Source organism: Dothidotthia symphoricarpi (genome assembly GCF_010015815.1).
Source record: "Dothidotthia symphoricarpi CBS 119687 unplaced genomic scaffold P153scaffold_1, whole genome shotgun sequence".
NCBI classification, from domain to species: Eukaryota; Fungi; Ascomycota; class Dothideomycetes; order Pleosporales; family Dothidotthiaceae; genus Dothidotthia; species Dothidotthia symphoricarpi.
In genome coordinates, this window is record NW_022985008.1 from 1,079,822 (window position 1) to 1,097,602 (window position 17,781).

At 25.8% G+C, this 17,781-nt stretch overlaps 2 protein-coding genes across 2 annotated transcripts; both read left to right on the forward strand.

Moving 5' to 3' along the window:
- Positions 1-16,140: 16,140 nt before the first annotated feature.
- Positions 16,141-16,612, forward strand: P153DRAFT_8928 (uncharacterized protein). The gene has a single exon (XM_033673468.1). The coding sequence runs from the start codon at positions 16,177-16,179 to the stop codon at positions 16,447-16,449; it is 273 nt and encodes a 90-aa protein (XP_033529136.1). The 5' UTR covers positions 16,141-16,176; the 3' UTR covers positions 16,450-16,612.
- Positions 16,613-16,965: 353 nt separating this feature from the next.
- P153DRAFT_380561 (uncharacterized protein) lies at positions 16,966-17,652 on the forward strand (the record flags this gene model as incomplete). The annotated part of the gene is made up of 1 exon (XM_033669937.1): positions 16,966-17,652. One exon carries the CDS (start codon positions 16,966-16,968, stop codon positions 17,650-17,652), a length of 687 nt encoding a protein of 228 aa, XP_033529137.1.
- Positions 17,653-17,781: the final 129 nt, after the last annotated feature.

The window sequence follows — 17,781 nt, forward strand, 5'->3', positions numbered from 1 at the left end:
TTAGCCTACCTTTAGTAAACCTCTAGGCTAAGGGCGTAAGGCCCTTAGAGCTCTAGTATATAGTACTTATAAATCTCTAGAGCTTATACTCTAAGGATTTATCTAATCTCTTAATAAATACCTATTTATCCTATATCTTAATTACCTATTTATAGTGCCTTTATAATTTAAATCTTTTATACTTCTCCTTAGAAAGAGTAGTTAATTTAAGATAAATAGAAGCTATTTTCTTTAATAGAAAAATAATACCTCCTTAAAGAGAATAAAATGTTATGCCTAAGAAGGGCCTAATAGTATCTTTATCTAGAACTAAAAGCAACCTAGCTCTAGAGTAAGGTCTAGCTACCTATATTAAAGATATAGAGAGCTTAGATAAAGAAAGAAAAACCTTTAAGTAAAAAGTAACTTACTTTCTAACAGAGAACTAGCTACTTAAGAAAATATATAAGAGCCTCTTAGAATAACCTTTAATTAAGGAAATAAGCTACGTACTTCTTCTTAAAATATAGCTAGAAAGTAGTATTAATAGAGTTTTAGAAGTAATCTACTAGTTTAGTATTTTATAACCTCTTTAGAAATTACTCCTAAGAGTCTATACGTAAGCAGCCCTACTAAGTAGTAAGTAGTATATTTAATTAATCTTAAATAGGCTTCTAGAAGAATAACTTTAAGGCACTAGCCTAGAATATATTATAATTCTAGAAAAATACCTTTAAGTTACCTTATAGTACTTAGGCCTAGAATACTCTACTACCTTAGTAGAGCCTTTCTAGTTAGTATCTAACGCAGTAGAAAAGCTAATTAGAGTACTTAATATAGTAAACTCTAAGCCTAAATTAGGTACAGAATCCTATATCTCTACCTCCTAATAAGTAAATTAGTAGGTTAAGGATATAGACGTAGTATTTAAGTATACCTAGGTACTAAAGAACTCTATAACTAGAACTTACTAGGTAATAGGTACTATCTAATATAGAGTATACTAAGAATTAATCTAATAAAAGATTAATAAGGAAGTAATCTATACCTAGGCTAATATCTATACAGAGAAGTAGAAGCTAGTGTAAGACCTAATTCTTATATAGTATAAAAACTACTTAAAGTTTTAGAACTTTAAGTAGTATACTAATAACTTAGTTAATATATTTTTACTATACCTAAACTATAAAGAATCTTTACTCTATTAAAGCTTCTTTAAGCTTATAAATAGTAATATAAATAATAAGTTAAAGATCTCCTTAGTATAGGTAAAGGCCTCTAAAGCTTACTAATAAGAGATTTAGTATAATAGAGTATTAGAGACTATTACTAAATAGTTAAAGTTTAAGTAGGCTCTCTGCAACGTAAAGACTACTATAGGTATAAAGATAGAGTTAAAACTATTAGACTCTATAAAGCCTAAATAAATAACTACCTCTCTAACTTAAAGTAGCTATAAGAAAAGATATAACTCTAAACTCTTAAAATAGTACTAGAACTAATTTACTAGTACTCTATTCTAGGCCTAGAACTAGAGTAGTAGGTAAGTAGTAAATACTAGTAATAATTAAGATAATAAGGAGAAGAGTTAGTAGAAACTAAATTAGAAAACTAATACTAACTAACCCTAAGACTTAAAGAGCTAAGGCCTAGGAAAAGAAAAGCCCTAATTATAAATCTTTTCTAATTACAGCTAAAGCTAGAGTTAAAAGGAAAATAAACCTATATTAAAGTTACTATAATTCTATAAGGGTTTAATAGGTCTATAATACTCCTTTACGCGCTATATAACTTAGGCGTAGAGATTAATATTATTAACTAATATATAGTTAAGGAGAGGAATCTCCTCTATAGTCTATTTTATTAGAAGCTAGTAGTAAGCTTTATTAATAGTAACTATTTAAATATTTTTAAACTATATAAACTTACACTCTTATATAGTAATATAAGAAGAACTACTAAAGAAGTAAGCCCTTAGATATTCTAGGTAGTAAACTTTATAGGTTATAACCTTATACTAGAGTACTCTTAGCTATAAGAAGTAGATCTAAAGATCTACTTCTTAATAGGTAAGTTTAAATAGTAGGTAAATAATACTAATAAAATTTAGTTACTCTCTATAGAATAACTACTAGATAATATAAGTCTAGAAGAAAGAGTATATATTCTTTACTCTAGTAATCTAGCATATAAGCTTCTACCTAATAGCTAGGAAGCCCTACGTAAGGAACTCTTATAGAAAGACCCTAGAATACCTACGCCTATAGGTAGAGCATAACTAGAAGAAAATATAGTTTAAGATATAAAGTACTATTACTAAAAGAGGATCTTCTAGTTAAAAAATAAGTTCTTAGAGATTATTAATTATCTTTACTACTATATATAGAACTATCTAAACTTAGCCTAGCTACTAGAAATAGTAGCCTATTAAATAGTTACTAGTATATATAATAAAAACCCTAATTAGGCTAGACTACCTTTAGGTATAGCCTATATCCTAACTAATAATATTAAGATAGATACTCTATATCTAGCAGTTAAAAATAATATACCTAATTTAAATAAATTAAAATTTATACTAAAGAAGCTATATTATAAGTAGCTTATATTTAGTAAGTATTAAGTAGGTATACTTTAACCTAATAGGGAGTATAATTACTCTATTAACTTAAAGCTAGAGACTAAGGTCCTAAATCTCTTTATCTATAACCTCTTTAGCTATAAGCTAGAAATTCTATAGAACTACCTTAATATAGCCTAGAAGAAGAGATAGATCTATTTTAGTAAATTACCTATAGGTACTCTAATCCTCTTTATACTAAAAGCTAATAAGATAATAAGACTTTACGTAGACTATTATAAACTAAATAAAGTTATAATTAAGAATTAATACTCTATTTTACTTATAGGTAAGATATTAGATTAATTATTAAAGGTAGCTATCTTCTTTAAGCTTAACCTCTGTAAAGCCTATTATAGGCTATAGATTAAAGAAAGTAATAAGTAAAAGATAGCCTTTAAAATAAGGTATAGCTATTTTAAGTACCTAGTTATACTCTTTAGATTAGTAAACGCGCTAGTAATATTCTAATCCTATATCTATAAAGCCTTAGGTAGCCTAGTAGATTATACCTATATAGTATATCTAGATAATATCTTAATCTACTTTAAAAATAAGAAAGATTATAATACCTATATTAAGGAGATTCTTAATAGGCTTATTAAGTAGGGCTTATACTATAAGGTAAGTAAATATGTCTTTTTAATAAAATCTATAGAGTTCCTAGGCTTTATAGTTACTCTTAGTAGTATAGTTATAGACTTAGTAAGAGTATAAACTATTAGAGAGTAGCTAAAGCCTAAGAGATATAAAGATATCTAAGTATTCTTAGGTTTTATAAACTTCTATAGAAGATTTATCTATAACTACTTTAGTATTATACGCCTACTAGTAGACTATATAATAGCTACCTAGTTTCTAGTACTAGCTCCTATAAGAGCTAGCGCAGATAGGAAAGAGAAGAAAAATCTAAAGAAAACTTAAAAGAGTCTAATAAAATAGTATTAACTATAAAGTTAGCCTAATAAGGTTTATAAGGCCTTTTTTTCTATCTAATTAAAGTTTATAGAAGTCTCTATACTCTAGTACTTTAATCTAGTAAAGCTAGTAATAGTCTTAACTAATACGTTAGACTTTACTATAGCAGTAATCTTACTTTAGCCCTAAATATCTAAGCTAGTAACTAACCTTTATTAGAAGCTAGTAGCGTTCTAGAGCTATAAGTTTACTAGCCTATTAATTTAATAGTATATATATAATAAGGAGCTTTCTATAATTATAGAATTATTTAGGTAGTAGAAATACTATCTTAAATATACTCTATTAATAATCTAAGTCCTCTCTAATTATAATAAGCTTTAGTACTTTATAACTATAAAGAAACTCTTTTCTAAATAAATATATTAGGTAGAAGAGCTAGCTTAATTTAACTTTAAAGTTAAATATAAGCTAGGACTAGAGAACCTAGCTAATAGTTTCTTAAAACACCCTAACTATATATAAGGCCTTATAGTTAGAGAATAATAGGTACTTTATAATATAATATTACCTTTACTTTAATAAAAGCTTTAAATATAGACTCTTTAAAAGTCTAAAGCTTAACTAATTAATTAGGTAATTTTAGTAGAAAACTACCTTAGAGGTAGGCTAGTATAGCTTTATTAACTCTCTAAAATAGTCTCTAAATAGGAATTCTCTAATAGTAGTTTAGCTACTAGCAGTATACTACCCTTAGCTCTTAATAGCTCTTCTATAAGCTATAATAGTTAAAGTTAATCTAAATTATTTAAAGCTTAGAAGTAGGACTTTAATATAGCTATAGTATTAGACTATAAGCTTAATAATTAAGTCCTAGCCTCTATACACCTTATAAATAAAGCTGTATAAGGGAAAAATGCTTATATACTAGAAATTTTAAAACAGCTCTCTAATTTTATTAGATAGGTTTAAGAACAGAATAAGGCCTATTTTATAAATAAAGCGCTAGTAATATAGAGAGATAGTAAAGTAATTAAGAGTACTACCTTATAGAAAGTTAACCCTAGTAGTATTCTATATAGAAGTAGGAAAGTGTAGATTCCTAATAATATTACTTTACGCTAAAATATACTTATAAGGAACTATAATAATCCTATAAAAGGTTACTATAAAGTTAAAAAGACTAGAGACCTCCTTATAAAAAAGTATTACTAGCTATACCTTAAACTAGATATTTATAAATATATTAAAAGGTATACTACTTACTAGTTAAATAAGATTTAATAGTATAAGCTATAGAAGATACTAGTACCTCTCTCTATACCTAATATAGTATAGTAATATTACTTCTTAGACTTTATTACTAACTTACCTAAGTTAAAAGATAACCTAGAAAATATATATAATTTAATTCTAGTATTAGTAGATAGGTTTAGTAAGTATATCTACTACCTTTTTATAACTAAAATAATCTTATCCTAGAGAGTAGCTAAACTACTCCTTAAATAAGTATTTTTAAAATAAGGACCTCTAGATACTCTACTATTAGATTATAGCTTAGTATTTACTAGTTAATTCTAGTTAAATATATACTACTACCTTAAAATTAATTATTACCTAAGTATAGTATTTTACTCTTAGACTAATAGTTAGACTAAAAGGCTAAACTAAAAGCTTAAAATATACCTACGTATCTATATAAACTATAAGTAGGATAACTAGGTCCTATTATTACTATACGCTAAATATATATATAACTCTAAAGTATACTCTATATATAAAGAATACCTTATTAAAGTAGTATTTAGGTTAAACCTAAAAGGCTTTAATAGAATTCTAGATAAGTACTAGTTAAGGTAACCTTTTAAAGTTTAGAATAAGAATATAAAGGCGCTAGAGCTCTACTAGTAAGTTACTAAAAGACTTACTTAATAGTAAGAAATATAAAAAGAGGTAAAGCAGAGCCTTAAGTATACCTAAAAGAGTATAATAAAATAGTATAATACTAAGCACTTTAAGAAATACTATATTAAAGGTAAGTAAGTACTTCTCTAAGTAAAAAATATTACTACTAGGTAGCCTTTAAAGAAATTTAATACTAAGTACTTTAGGCTCTTTATAATTATAAAGCGTATTAGGAAATTAGCCTATAAACTAGTACTACTACCCTCTATAAAGTATATATATCTAGTGTTTAATATATTATTACTTAAATTATAGTAGGAACTTCTTACTAAAAAGGGCTTCTAGCTAGAGCCTATATAACTTCTAAAGAATACTCTACCTAAAGATAGGTATAAGGTTAAAGAAATTATAAAATACTATAATACTACTACTTAAGAGCAGAAGTATAAAGTAAAGTAGCTAGGTTAGTCTAATAAGAATACTACCTAGAAACTACTTAAAAATCTTAATTACTATAATAAGATCTTCTAAGACTATCTAATAAACCTATAAGATACGTTTTAAGGTACCTATAGGCTGCTTAGAAGATATAGGCAGAAGGTAAAGACTCTACTAGATCTAGAAGTTAATAATCTACTAAGGTAGAAATAAAGATATCCTAGGAAGAATATCTAAAAGAAAGAAGAAAAAGGAAGCTAGAGCTATAGTATAGTAATTACCTTTAAAACTAAAATTATAAACTAGTATAAAATAATATAGGCCTTAGTAAAAATAGAAAATTATAATTATTATTTCTTATACTATCTAAAAAAACTAAAATATATATCTACTAAGAGAACTTTTATAGTTACCTATTAAAATACTATAAAGTTAGAACTAATACTACTAGAGTTACGCTTAGCTATTAGAGAACTAGAAGAGCTAGTAGTAGAGGCCTTTCTAAAAGTACTACTAGCTACCTTCTAACTAGGAGTATAGAGAGCTACTAAATAAAGATACTTCTAAAGTAATAGTAAGAATAAAATCTTCTTCTTCTTAGTATTAGAAATATTAGTACTATAGTAGTAGAAGCGCTAGTTAATATTCTTAGAAGTGCTATTACATAGGAAGTAAGCCTCTATAGAAGCATAAATAATAATATTATTAGGATAATATAGGCTAGTAGTACTAAGACCTAACTAGAACAGATTAGTAATAGAAAGATACTAAAATAATAGTAGACTAACCTTATATTACTTTAAGTTATACTAAGTAGAAACTTAATAAGCCTAACTAAAAGCTATAGTAAAAAAACTACTATTAGTAATAGTACAACACTTAGTATAATTATACTTAAGAAAACTCTTATAATAAGCCTTAGTATAGGTATAAGTATTTACCTAGTTAGCCTATACCTAGTTATCTATAAAGAGTGTATTAGAGTTAGTAGTAGATATAAAGCTAGTAAACTCCTAAGTCTTACGTAAGGTATACTTAAGGTAGTAGTTAAGAATATTAATAGTATAATAGAACTTAGGTAAGATCTATTAGAATTAGTAATAGATAAGGTATAGATAGAATAGAATAGAAAACTTACCTTAGTATAACCTCTAGTCTTAGTATTAGAATAACTGCTATAAATACCTTAACTAGCCTTATATTTATAGTACAGCTTATTACTCTACTATAGCTTAAAAAATAATATAATAGTACTATTAAAAAGGCACTTTTAGGAGGTAGTAGTAAGAAAGTTAATATAGCCTATATACTAGAAGTAAGTAAGAGTAGGCTAAGGGGCTATACTAGCAGAAAGCTAGTAGATCTACTTAGGTAGAGGTATATTACTAATATAGAAAGGCAGAAGTATAGTAAGTTAATAAGAAGAAGATTATTATAGTAATATTAGAGCTATAAGGTAATATATAGGTATTTTATACCTATCTAGTATACGCGCGTAGGCCCTCTAGGACTACTATAATACTATACTACTTTACCTTACTTTATATATACTAATAACTATAAAAAGTTATTATAATATAAATAAATAATAAACGCTGCCTAAGATACTAGGACTATATCTAGTAAACTACTTATAGAGAGCTAATAGACTTCTATAAAAGAACTATAGTTATAAACTCTATAGAAAGTATAATAGGTACTAATATTAAAGTAAGCGCTGCCTATATAGAATAAACCTCTAAGAAGGCTACTAGTAATATACCTTATAAGGATAATACTAGCCTATAAATAATTATATAAGTTAGCGTAAACGCTAACTATAATAATAGAGTAAGTAAATAATAAATTATTATAAGTAAACTTTATATTAAGCTCTTACTTTATATAATTATATATTATAAAGCCCTTAGAATAGAGCTAAAGAAGTAATAAAGCCTAATAAACTATCTATATAGTTAGTAGGTACCTAATAAGGTAAAACTTATAAATACAAAGTTACTAATAATAATATACAGTAAGTATAACTATACCTCTAAGAATTATAATCTAGAGATAATAGTAAATAGGACTCTCTATAAAAGCCTAGTAGTTACCTATAATAAACTAGGCTACGCTTACTAAAGTTATAAAGACTTAGTAATAAGAACGTAGGCCTAGCGCAGTAGGCCCCTAGGCTAGATCTAAGGACTAGCCTAGAGAAAACTTAAATAATTTAGTACTAAATTTCTCCTAAACTATTTTCCCTCTATAGAAGGTTTTTATAGAGTTTAATTAAGGTAACTATATAAATTAAATACCTATTTATCTACTCTAAAAATTCTAGTAGTTTAAGATAAACTATAAAAAGAGAGGAGGCTCTATTATAGGTATTTCTATCTAAGCTCCTATTAGCCTACCTTTAGTAAACCTCTAGGCTAAGGGCGTAAGGCCCTTAGAGCTCTAGTATATAGTACTTATAAATCTCTAGGGCTTATACCCTAAGGATTTATCTAATCTCTTAATAAACACCTATTTATTCTATATCTTAATTACCTATTTATAGTGCCCTTATAGCTCTCTTCTAAGTTTCTTTATAAATAGGATAGAAGTAGTAGTACTAGATTTACTTACTTAAATAAACCTATAGTTTAGGTATAATATAAGTTTCTTTTATAATACTAGTAGTTCTTTTCTTAATATATTATATAGTAGTCTTTATAAAATCTCTACTAGCTTACTATCTTTTTTTATAATTTTAATAAAGTAGTTAATAGTAGCTTCTTTTAGTAGTATAAGCTTATTAGCTTTCTTTTTTAGAAAGGTTTTAAACTTACTTTATAAATAGCTTAGTAGCTTTTCTTAGAAGTTAACTATTTTCTTTTTCTTTAGTACTTTCTTAATATCTACTATAAAGGTAGAGTATAGTTAGATTTATTTATCTTTTTAAAATTATTTAGCCTAGGCTAAATACGCCTATATACTAATAGCCCTAGGAACTCTTATAAGTATTCTACCTTCCTAGCTCTATATTCTAGTCTAACTACTATAGATAAATATAGATTTCTTTACTAGTACTAGTATTACTTAGTATCTATCTATCTAAGGTCTCTTTAAGATAAGGTTATACTCTTTATCTTCTTTTAGCTTATAGGCTTATATTTCTTCTTTATAGCTATCTATATCTATTTATATTTAGATAGCTACTTTTATCTAAAAGAACTTTCTTCTTAGTTTAATAATAAGTTTCTACGTAATTATAGTATACTTTAGATTATTATTTCTTATAAACTTAAAGAAGATAACTAAATAAGTTAAGTAGCTAGTATTAATTAAGGTAAATACTATAGCTATATTATTTATAATTATATAGATAGTTAATAGTTTTCTATCTAGCTAGTTTTACTAAAATAATAAGAACTACTCTTCTTTTTAATCTAGTTTCTTATACTCTTACTTATATTTATATATAGGAGTTTCTAGTTTTCTAAACCTACTATTTCTTTATCTAAGAACTCTTTTAGGTTATAAGTTACTATAAGAGTAGCTTAAGCTAGATAATTAGCTAGTACTAGAAAGTACTTATTAGTATAGTACCTAAGTTTTCTATAATATAGATATAGGTTTTTTTTTCTATAAAGAGAGTACTTTTCTTTAGAGGCCTATTTAGCTTTATTCTAGGTTTTACTTATTACTTTAATTACCTAACTAAAGTAAGCTTTTAAGAGTTCTTAGTCTATAAAGTTATTCTAAAAAGACCTTATATATAAGAAGGTAGACCTAATCTTAGCCTTAAAAAGATTTTCCTTAATAGTAACTACTTAAGTTATTAGTAACTAGATAGTTTAGTTACTTAGTACTTCTATAGATATTATTTAGTCTTATAGGTTAAGCTATAAGGTACTAAGATACCTTATTTTTAGGTTATTAGTATTACTCTTTTTTCTTACTTTAAAGGCTAGCCTTATAAATTCTATATTAAAGTATTATAAAGAAAGCTTTTTCTACTAAAAGGTTTAAAGTTTCTACCTAGCTTTCTTAGTATATAAGTTATCTATAGATTATTTATCTAGAAATATCTATAGGCCTTTTATAGTACCTATTTTATTATAATCTATTTATAATAGAGTAATACTAGCTATAGGCCCCTTTAATTAGTTAAAGATATACCTAGAGCCTAATTTTAGTTTTCTAATATTATATTCTAGCTTATAGTTTATTTAGGTTTAAAACCTTTAATAGTTCTTCTAGTTATTATTAAAGTAGTTAGGATCTAGTATTTTAAAGTTTTTTATATAGGTTCTAATAGGTACTATAGAGAAAACTAGTTCTAGAATTACCTTTAGTTTATATACCTCTTCTTTTAATTATTATACTCTTTATTTAGTAGAGGTAAGTAGTAGTAGTATACTATTCTTAAGAATATTAATTTTCTAGGTTAGTATTTATAATATATTTTATAATTCTTCTAAAGAGGGTTATTTATTAGGTTTATTAACTAGTTATTTACTAGCTGCTACTAATAATAGGCTAGCTATTAAAATTAGTATATTTATAAACCTTATTATCTATTATTTATTCTCTTAGAGACTTTAGGAAACTAGTTAAAGTTTTAGCTATACTTCTTATTTATTTAGGTTCTATTTAGCTATAGTTTAGAGGTATATCTTAATTACTTTCTACGTAAAGCCTATCTCTACTAGCTATAAAGCTTCTGCTTTTAGCTTAGTAACTATAGTATCTCTTTTAATAGATATACTACTAGTAGTTTTCTAGGACTCTTTTAATTTTTAAAAGAGTTTTTATAAGTAAATTTAAATATAAGGAGCTAACTCTAAAGGTAGTTACTAGTATAAATTAGATAAATTTACTAAGGATCTATAGTACTAGTTTTTCTTTACTTATAGTCCTTCTAGTAGCGTACTAGCTGTTTCTAGTAGGCGTTAGTAGTTAGAGTAGCTAAGCTCTAAGGCTTTACTTACTAAGGTTCTACTAGGCCTAGCCTATTACACGCTGCGCCTATAGTATTAAGGATATTACTGCCTTTACCTATAGCTTTAGCTTACTAGGTATTACTTTAGTAAACTAAGAGCTAAGTAAGTTTCCTTATAATTAATTTATAATTAATTATTAATTAATTTAGCCTAGTATATATATATTATAACTACCTATTATACTCTTACTGCTCTACTACTAGCTATATAGGCTAATATTATAGTTACGTAGGCCCTTATACTAGCCCTCTCTTTCTAAGCAGTTATTTAGCTACTAAATAGTAATATAAGTAAAATTAACTATTAATTAATTTCTAATTTATTCTAATAAATATATAGTATAATCTTATCTATATAAATACTGCTATTTACGCTATACCTTACTACTAAAGCCTATATAAAATATATATAGCTAAGTCTAATAAAGAATTTAACTATAAGTATCTAAGTAAATTAATTATTAATTAATTATTAATTAATTTAGACTACTTTTTTTTTAAAGAGAGTAATATCTAGTACTATAAAAACTATAACTTTTAAGTTAAGTTTATAAAGGAAGACGTACTAGTGCTAAAATAAAGAAATAAGAAGAAGAAAAAGAAGAACTAATATAAGTTAGTCTTCTCTAGTCTATTCTTTACCTACTTCTTTTAGTATAAGCTAGATTAATTTATAATTAATTAGGAATTAATTTATACTAGTACGTTTTATATATAAAGAGCCTTTAGGTATTATATAGCTAAATAAAAATTACTTATATTATAAACTCTTAGTTTTTATTAATAAAGATTAGTTTTTATAAGAACTTTTTAGTAAGTATTCTAATTAATTATTAATTAATTTATAATATATTTATAGAAAATATACCTACTTTTATACTTCTTTTACTTATAGTTTTTATAAGGCGTTTAAATACTTTCTAAAAGTAAGATCTAATAGGTCTTTTTAAGGTTAACTTATCTCTTCTTTTACCTTTTATTTTTATTTAATACTTTATAGTAAGGTATATTAAATCTTTTATAAGAATAATCTTATTCTTTTTTCTTATTTAAAGAAATTAATTTTAGATTAATTCTTAATCTATTCTGTATACTACTTACTTTACCTACCTTTTTTATACTACTCTCTTCTATCTTAACCTTTCTATCTCTATTAGGTATAGGTAGTAGTATATTCTTTTTTATAAGCTACTTTTATATAACTTCTAGACTAGAAGTATTTACTAGTAAGGCTAAATAGATTAGGAATTAATTTATAAGACCTTTAACCTAGTTATTATAAATTTCTATAATACTATAGAAATATATAAGAGTATTATAGAACTATTTTATTAATATAGCACTAGCTAGTTAATTTTTAAGAGAATACTTAGAGTAATTCTTATATATATAATTATAAAAAAAACTATAATATAAGAACTTTTACTAAATTAATTAAGAAATAATTCTAGATTAAATTATATAAAAAAGAAGACTTATACTATATAATATAGTACTATTATTAATTTATATATAGTAGAAAAGTTCTCTAGTATAGATAATATAATAACCTTTACTATCTTAGAGGTAAAATACTATTATACTAAGAAAAGGTTAAAGAAGAGCTATATAGTATTAATAAGTAGGCTATATAAATTTAGAATTAATTCTTAATTAATTATTTCTTTCTTATATAAGTAAGAAGTATTTTATTTACTATTATAAAGGTAGTAGTAAAGAAAGAAATACTAAGTAAAAAAAAAATTATATTTTACTTATATCTAGTATAGAAATTTTTTTTAGGACTATACTTATTTAGGCTATAGTATAAAGTAAACCTTAATTAATTTAGAATTTATTTATACTTTAACTATTTTCTAGCTTACTATATATATAACTTACGTAGTTTTAGTACTACTTTAGCCTTTTTCTACTTTAGCTAAAACTACTATTTTTTATACTTAAATAAGGCTCTTTTATATTTTAGATAGAACTTCTTATACTTTTTATTTAGTACCTAAGAAGCTAAGCTTATATTAATTAGTAATTAATTTAGAATTAATTTAGATTTCTACTTACTTAAATAAAGGAAAAAAAGATATTACTTATATTAGTAAGCTTCTTAAAGGTAAGAATTAGTAAGATCTTACTTATACTACCTTTTAGGCTTTTATTATCTTTATATAGAAGTAAAATTACTATAATTTACTTAAGCTAAACTTATTAAAGCTTTCTAGTATATTCTCTTTATTATTTAAGATTTTAATAATTTTATAACTAAAGAATTTACAGCCCTCTAATTAATTTAAAAATAATATAAAAATAATTTATATTATACTTACTACTAAGCTCTCTACCTATATTTTAGAAGTACCTATTTTTAAGGCTAAGTATTTTATATAACTTATACTATACTTTATACTTATTATAAGCCTTCTATTTCTAAAGATTTTACTTATTTATATATATTACCTTAACTAGGTTAGAGTTAATTCTAGATTAATTAAAAATTAATTTATACTAACTTATATTTTAATACTTTAAAAAAAGGTATATCTAACTCTAGTATAGTATTTTTTAAAGGTAACCTACTTAATAGTATTAGAATAAGATTCTAGTATATTCTAAGTAGTATATAGTATATTACTATAGTAGAAGTTTAATCTAGCTATAATAATATAGCTCTTCTTATACTTAGCCTAATCTTTAATATTCTAGGACTTAGAAGTAGTTATAATTAAATAAGAATTAATTTAAAATCTATTTTAGTATAAAAGACTTATAAAAGATTAGATTATATAGTTCTATATATTTAGCTTAGCTCTTAGCTATTAAGAGAGCTCTTATATACCTTTATATAAATTCTTTAATATATAAAGCTTAGAGAATAACTCTATTAATACTATAAAGAAAGTAGATTTAATAAAACTATATATAGAAGCTAAGCTAGTCTTACTAGATATAATAATTCTTATTTACTAAAGAAAGGTATTACCTAAAGCCTAATTAAATAGGTAAATAAATTGTTAATTAATCTAGAATTAATTTAATATACTAGCTATCTACTTTATATTTATATTAATAGTTACACTAATATAGCTTATATTATAAAGATATAACTACTTAAACTTAACTTTAGTAAGCTTTTCTACTACTTTAAAGAATATAGTAAATACTCTTTTATATATCTTTAAAGTTTATATATTTATAATAATTCTGCTGTATAAAGACTAGAATTAATTTAGAATTAATTATAAATAGATTAATTTTAGCTTACTCTTCCTATAATCTTTTAAAAATAAGGTAAATAATACTTTAAACTAGCTATCTTTAAACTTTTTAAATAATATATTAATTTAAAATATATTCTACTTTATAAGTAACTAAGCTTAGTTTTTAAAAATATAGATAATAATATCTTTAGATATTATAGAGAGAACTTATTAGATATAGGCCTTATTAATTTAGAATTAATTTATAATTTATTTACTTTTTACTTACTATATTAGGGTTTTAGTAGTTTATCTTTTACTTAAATATAATACCTTTAAGTCTACTTTTATATAGAAATATAAGAAGCTACTTATAGTAAATAAGTTTTATAATATAGTTCTTATTTATAAATACTATATAAAGCTCTTTAATTAAGTAATACCTATACTAGGTAGAATACCCTAGAAAAGAAAAAGAAAAGAGAAATATAGCTAAAATAAGATTAGAATTAGTTTTAAATTAATTTAAATCTTATATACTTTAAGTAATACTAGAGTATAGTATAAGCTATAAGATATAGATAATTATATCTATATTATTAATATTTATAAGCTATAGTAGAGATAGCATATATATATATATACTAGTTAATACTAGTATTATATATAGGACTTATTTAGTATTAACTAAAATAATAATATTAAAGATAATACTATAGCTTTACTTTACTATCTTACTTTAACCTTAGATATAATTAATGCCTAAATTAACTTAGAATTAATTTAGAATTAATTATTTAGAAGAAGTAGTAACTTATACTATACTTATTTAATTATAAGTATATTAGCTTAACTATACTATAATACTTCTAAGAAGGTATAGTAAAACTATTAAAAAGTATTTAAAGGTACTTTATATTAATAAGTATTAGAATATTTTAGATCTAGTGCTTCTTTATAATACCTTATACCTAGGCCTTATAGCTTATAAGCTAGTAAAGGAGACTTATAAAAGGCTATAATTAATTTAGAATTAATTTTAAACTTATTTACTTAAGACTTACTACTATTCTTAATATTCTTAGTCTAGAGCTATAAGATAGTTTTAAAGAGCTATAATACCTAGCTATAAACTACTTATAGAAAGTATTAAAGTATATCTTTACTATATATTTATTTTTATTAAGTTTAAGTTATTTAATTAAGCTTTTATACTAGTATAGCCTTTTCTATAGCTTATTATTAACTTTAGTATAAGTAATAGAGTAAAATTTATTTTAAATAAATTTATAATACTTTATACTAAAATACTAAAATACCTAGTAAAAGGTATAAGTATTAAAGAAAAGGTAAAAGGTATTTTTCTTTCTAACTTTACTAGCTTTAAAGTATTAAAACTAAAGCTAATAAATTAGCTTTAAATTAATTTAAAATTTATTTTAATATACTTATATACTTTATATATTTTAGTAGCTCCTTCTACCTAAAGCTCTATATATATATCTCTTTTAACTAAATAATATATATAAAGCCTACTATATCTATCTAAGAATATTATAGAACTACTATAGTAAACTTAATAGTATCTACTTTAAGGGTATTACTATTTCTATTACTAATAGTAATTATAAAATATTCTTAGTCTATATTAAATTAATCTAGAATTAATTATTAAATAATTCTAAATTAACTTTTAAATTATTAATTAATATACTTATATATTCTTTTATATTTTTAACTTCTTTAGGTAAATTAAGAGTACTATTATTAAAACCTTCTTTTAGTAGCTTAACTTTAGTAAAATTAGGTTTAAAGATATCCTAATTAATAAGCTTAGAGTTAATATTAATAAGTAAAAAAGGTATATTTATAGTAAGAATACTAAAAGTCTTAGTTAATTAATTATAAATTAAGTTAGAATTAATTTAATATTTTTTTAAAATTACTTATAGGTGCTAATTAAACTAAAATCTTACACCCTTATATAATAGATAAGACCTCCCTATTATAAAAGGCAGGGCTACCTATTGTAGTTAGGGCATGCTATGTCTTGGCGCGCCCTTGGTCAGATTAGCTGCCACCTTGCTGGCCTAGCTCACTTCGAGCTGCTTCTGATCTGCCTCACTTTTACAAAAGAAGTCTCGCCAAATTGGAGCATGCTAGGTAACCTGTTCTTGTTGTTAATATATGCTATTAGCACAGCTGTGCGGATTGGAACTTGTTTTGATTTGAACGCAACCCGATTACCCAAAGCATTACTCAATAACACAATGTGCTTTTATTCTAGATTCTCATCCATAGTTTGTCTCCTACCTCAGCCTCAGCTTTCAAATCTCCATAACAACACTCGAGGTGTCTTGTCCAATGTATTTCCCATCGCCGCTTCCGAAAATTCTAACTCAGATGAATGCTTGACCTCACACAGCTAGTCATCTCGGTTAGCATAAGCATTTGGTGAAGTGAAGCAAGATGTAGGTGTTATACATACTGCTCATCGAACTCTCAAGCTCAAAGATTGCTGAATCCGATGCCCTTGTTGTTTTTCCTCCCTTCTGACGGCCACGGGCTCGACGATTAGTGCAACATCATAACACCGTAGTTGCAGGTGAATTGAGTTAGAATCTGTTTGCAAGGCTTTTGGACCAAGTTAATGTGTTCTTCTTAATCAACCGCCAGTTTCTAATTTTGTCATTGTGTGGCTCACTCAGTACAGTTCAGTAAGAACCATCCAACCCGGTTTAGGCTGGAGGAGTTCATTGTTTTGGGATCAACACAAGCTCACAATGCTTAACTGACTTACCTTCCAGAGTATTGTGAACTTTAGTGACCATCAACAATGCTGTGTACAGTGTCGCGTACGAGCTCTATAAGATACTCCACGTCTCAAAGACAAACGTCTTCTCCACCGAACACGACAAGAAAGGATCGTTCTCAACTTAAATATCATGTGCGAGAAATGCGCCAAGATTCCTGCTGCTGATGCTGAGCAAGCTGTTCAGAATGTTCGCAAAGCCTTCAGACGCCGTAAAGAGTTAATCAACGCCATATACAACCTATGCGATAGAGCAGAGGACCAATATCGCTCAATTGGTATATCTTACCACTCTACTCAGCAGGGTGCACGGCACCCAGACCACTTCCCCGCCGAGCGTCTGAACCGATTGAAGCAAGCCTTTGAAATATCTAGCATCGAAGAGTATGATGCGGTCTTTGCACATTGGAAGAAGATAGTTGACGATCTGACTCACATCAGCCGAACGCATTTTAGGCGTAGTGGCACCGCGGAAGAACTGTGGCATCGTCTCAACATTGAACTTGAACCTGCATTCGACAAGACATATCAAGACTACATAAGAGCTCAAGATGGGTTACAAGATCTCAACAAGGATGTGAACGAGTTGCTGAATGTCAGCATACGGTTCAACTACACGGATAACATGGGTCTGCGATATATGTGGTGTGACCCGACGGGTACTGATCATACTCCACGCCGTCAGGGCCAAGAGTGGGCGACGTATTGTGCTTGGATCTCGAGTCTGCCCGAGACGCAGCGTTCGGTTGGATCAAGGACGGTTGATGAGATTGCGTTGGAGCTTCTCTACGCTTCGCCAGACGAAATTATCGATGAGTAAGTCATATGTACCGCGGTCGATTGTACTTGTGTCTTGAGCAAAAGTCCCTTACTGATCGGGTCTATTACAAGCACTACCCGTGGGAAGTCCAGAAGATATGGTTCCTGACGGACACGACGGTGCATAGGC

Bases quoted from the DNA above. Each gene is read 5' to 3' on its own strand.
- P153DRAFT_8928 (XM_033673468.1), top strand. From the start codon at position 16,177: ATGCTAGGTAACCTGTTCTTGTTGTTAATATATGCTATTAGCACAGCT.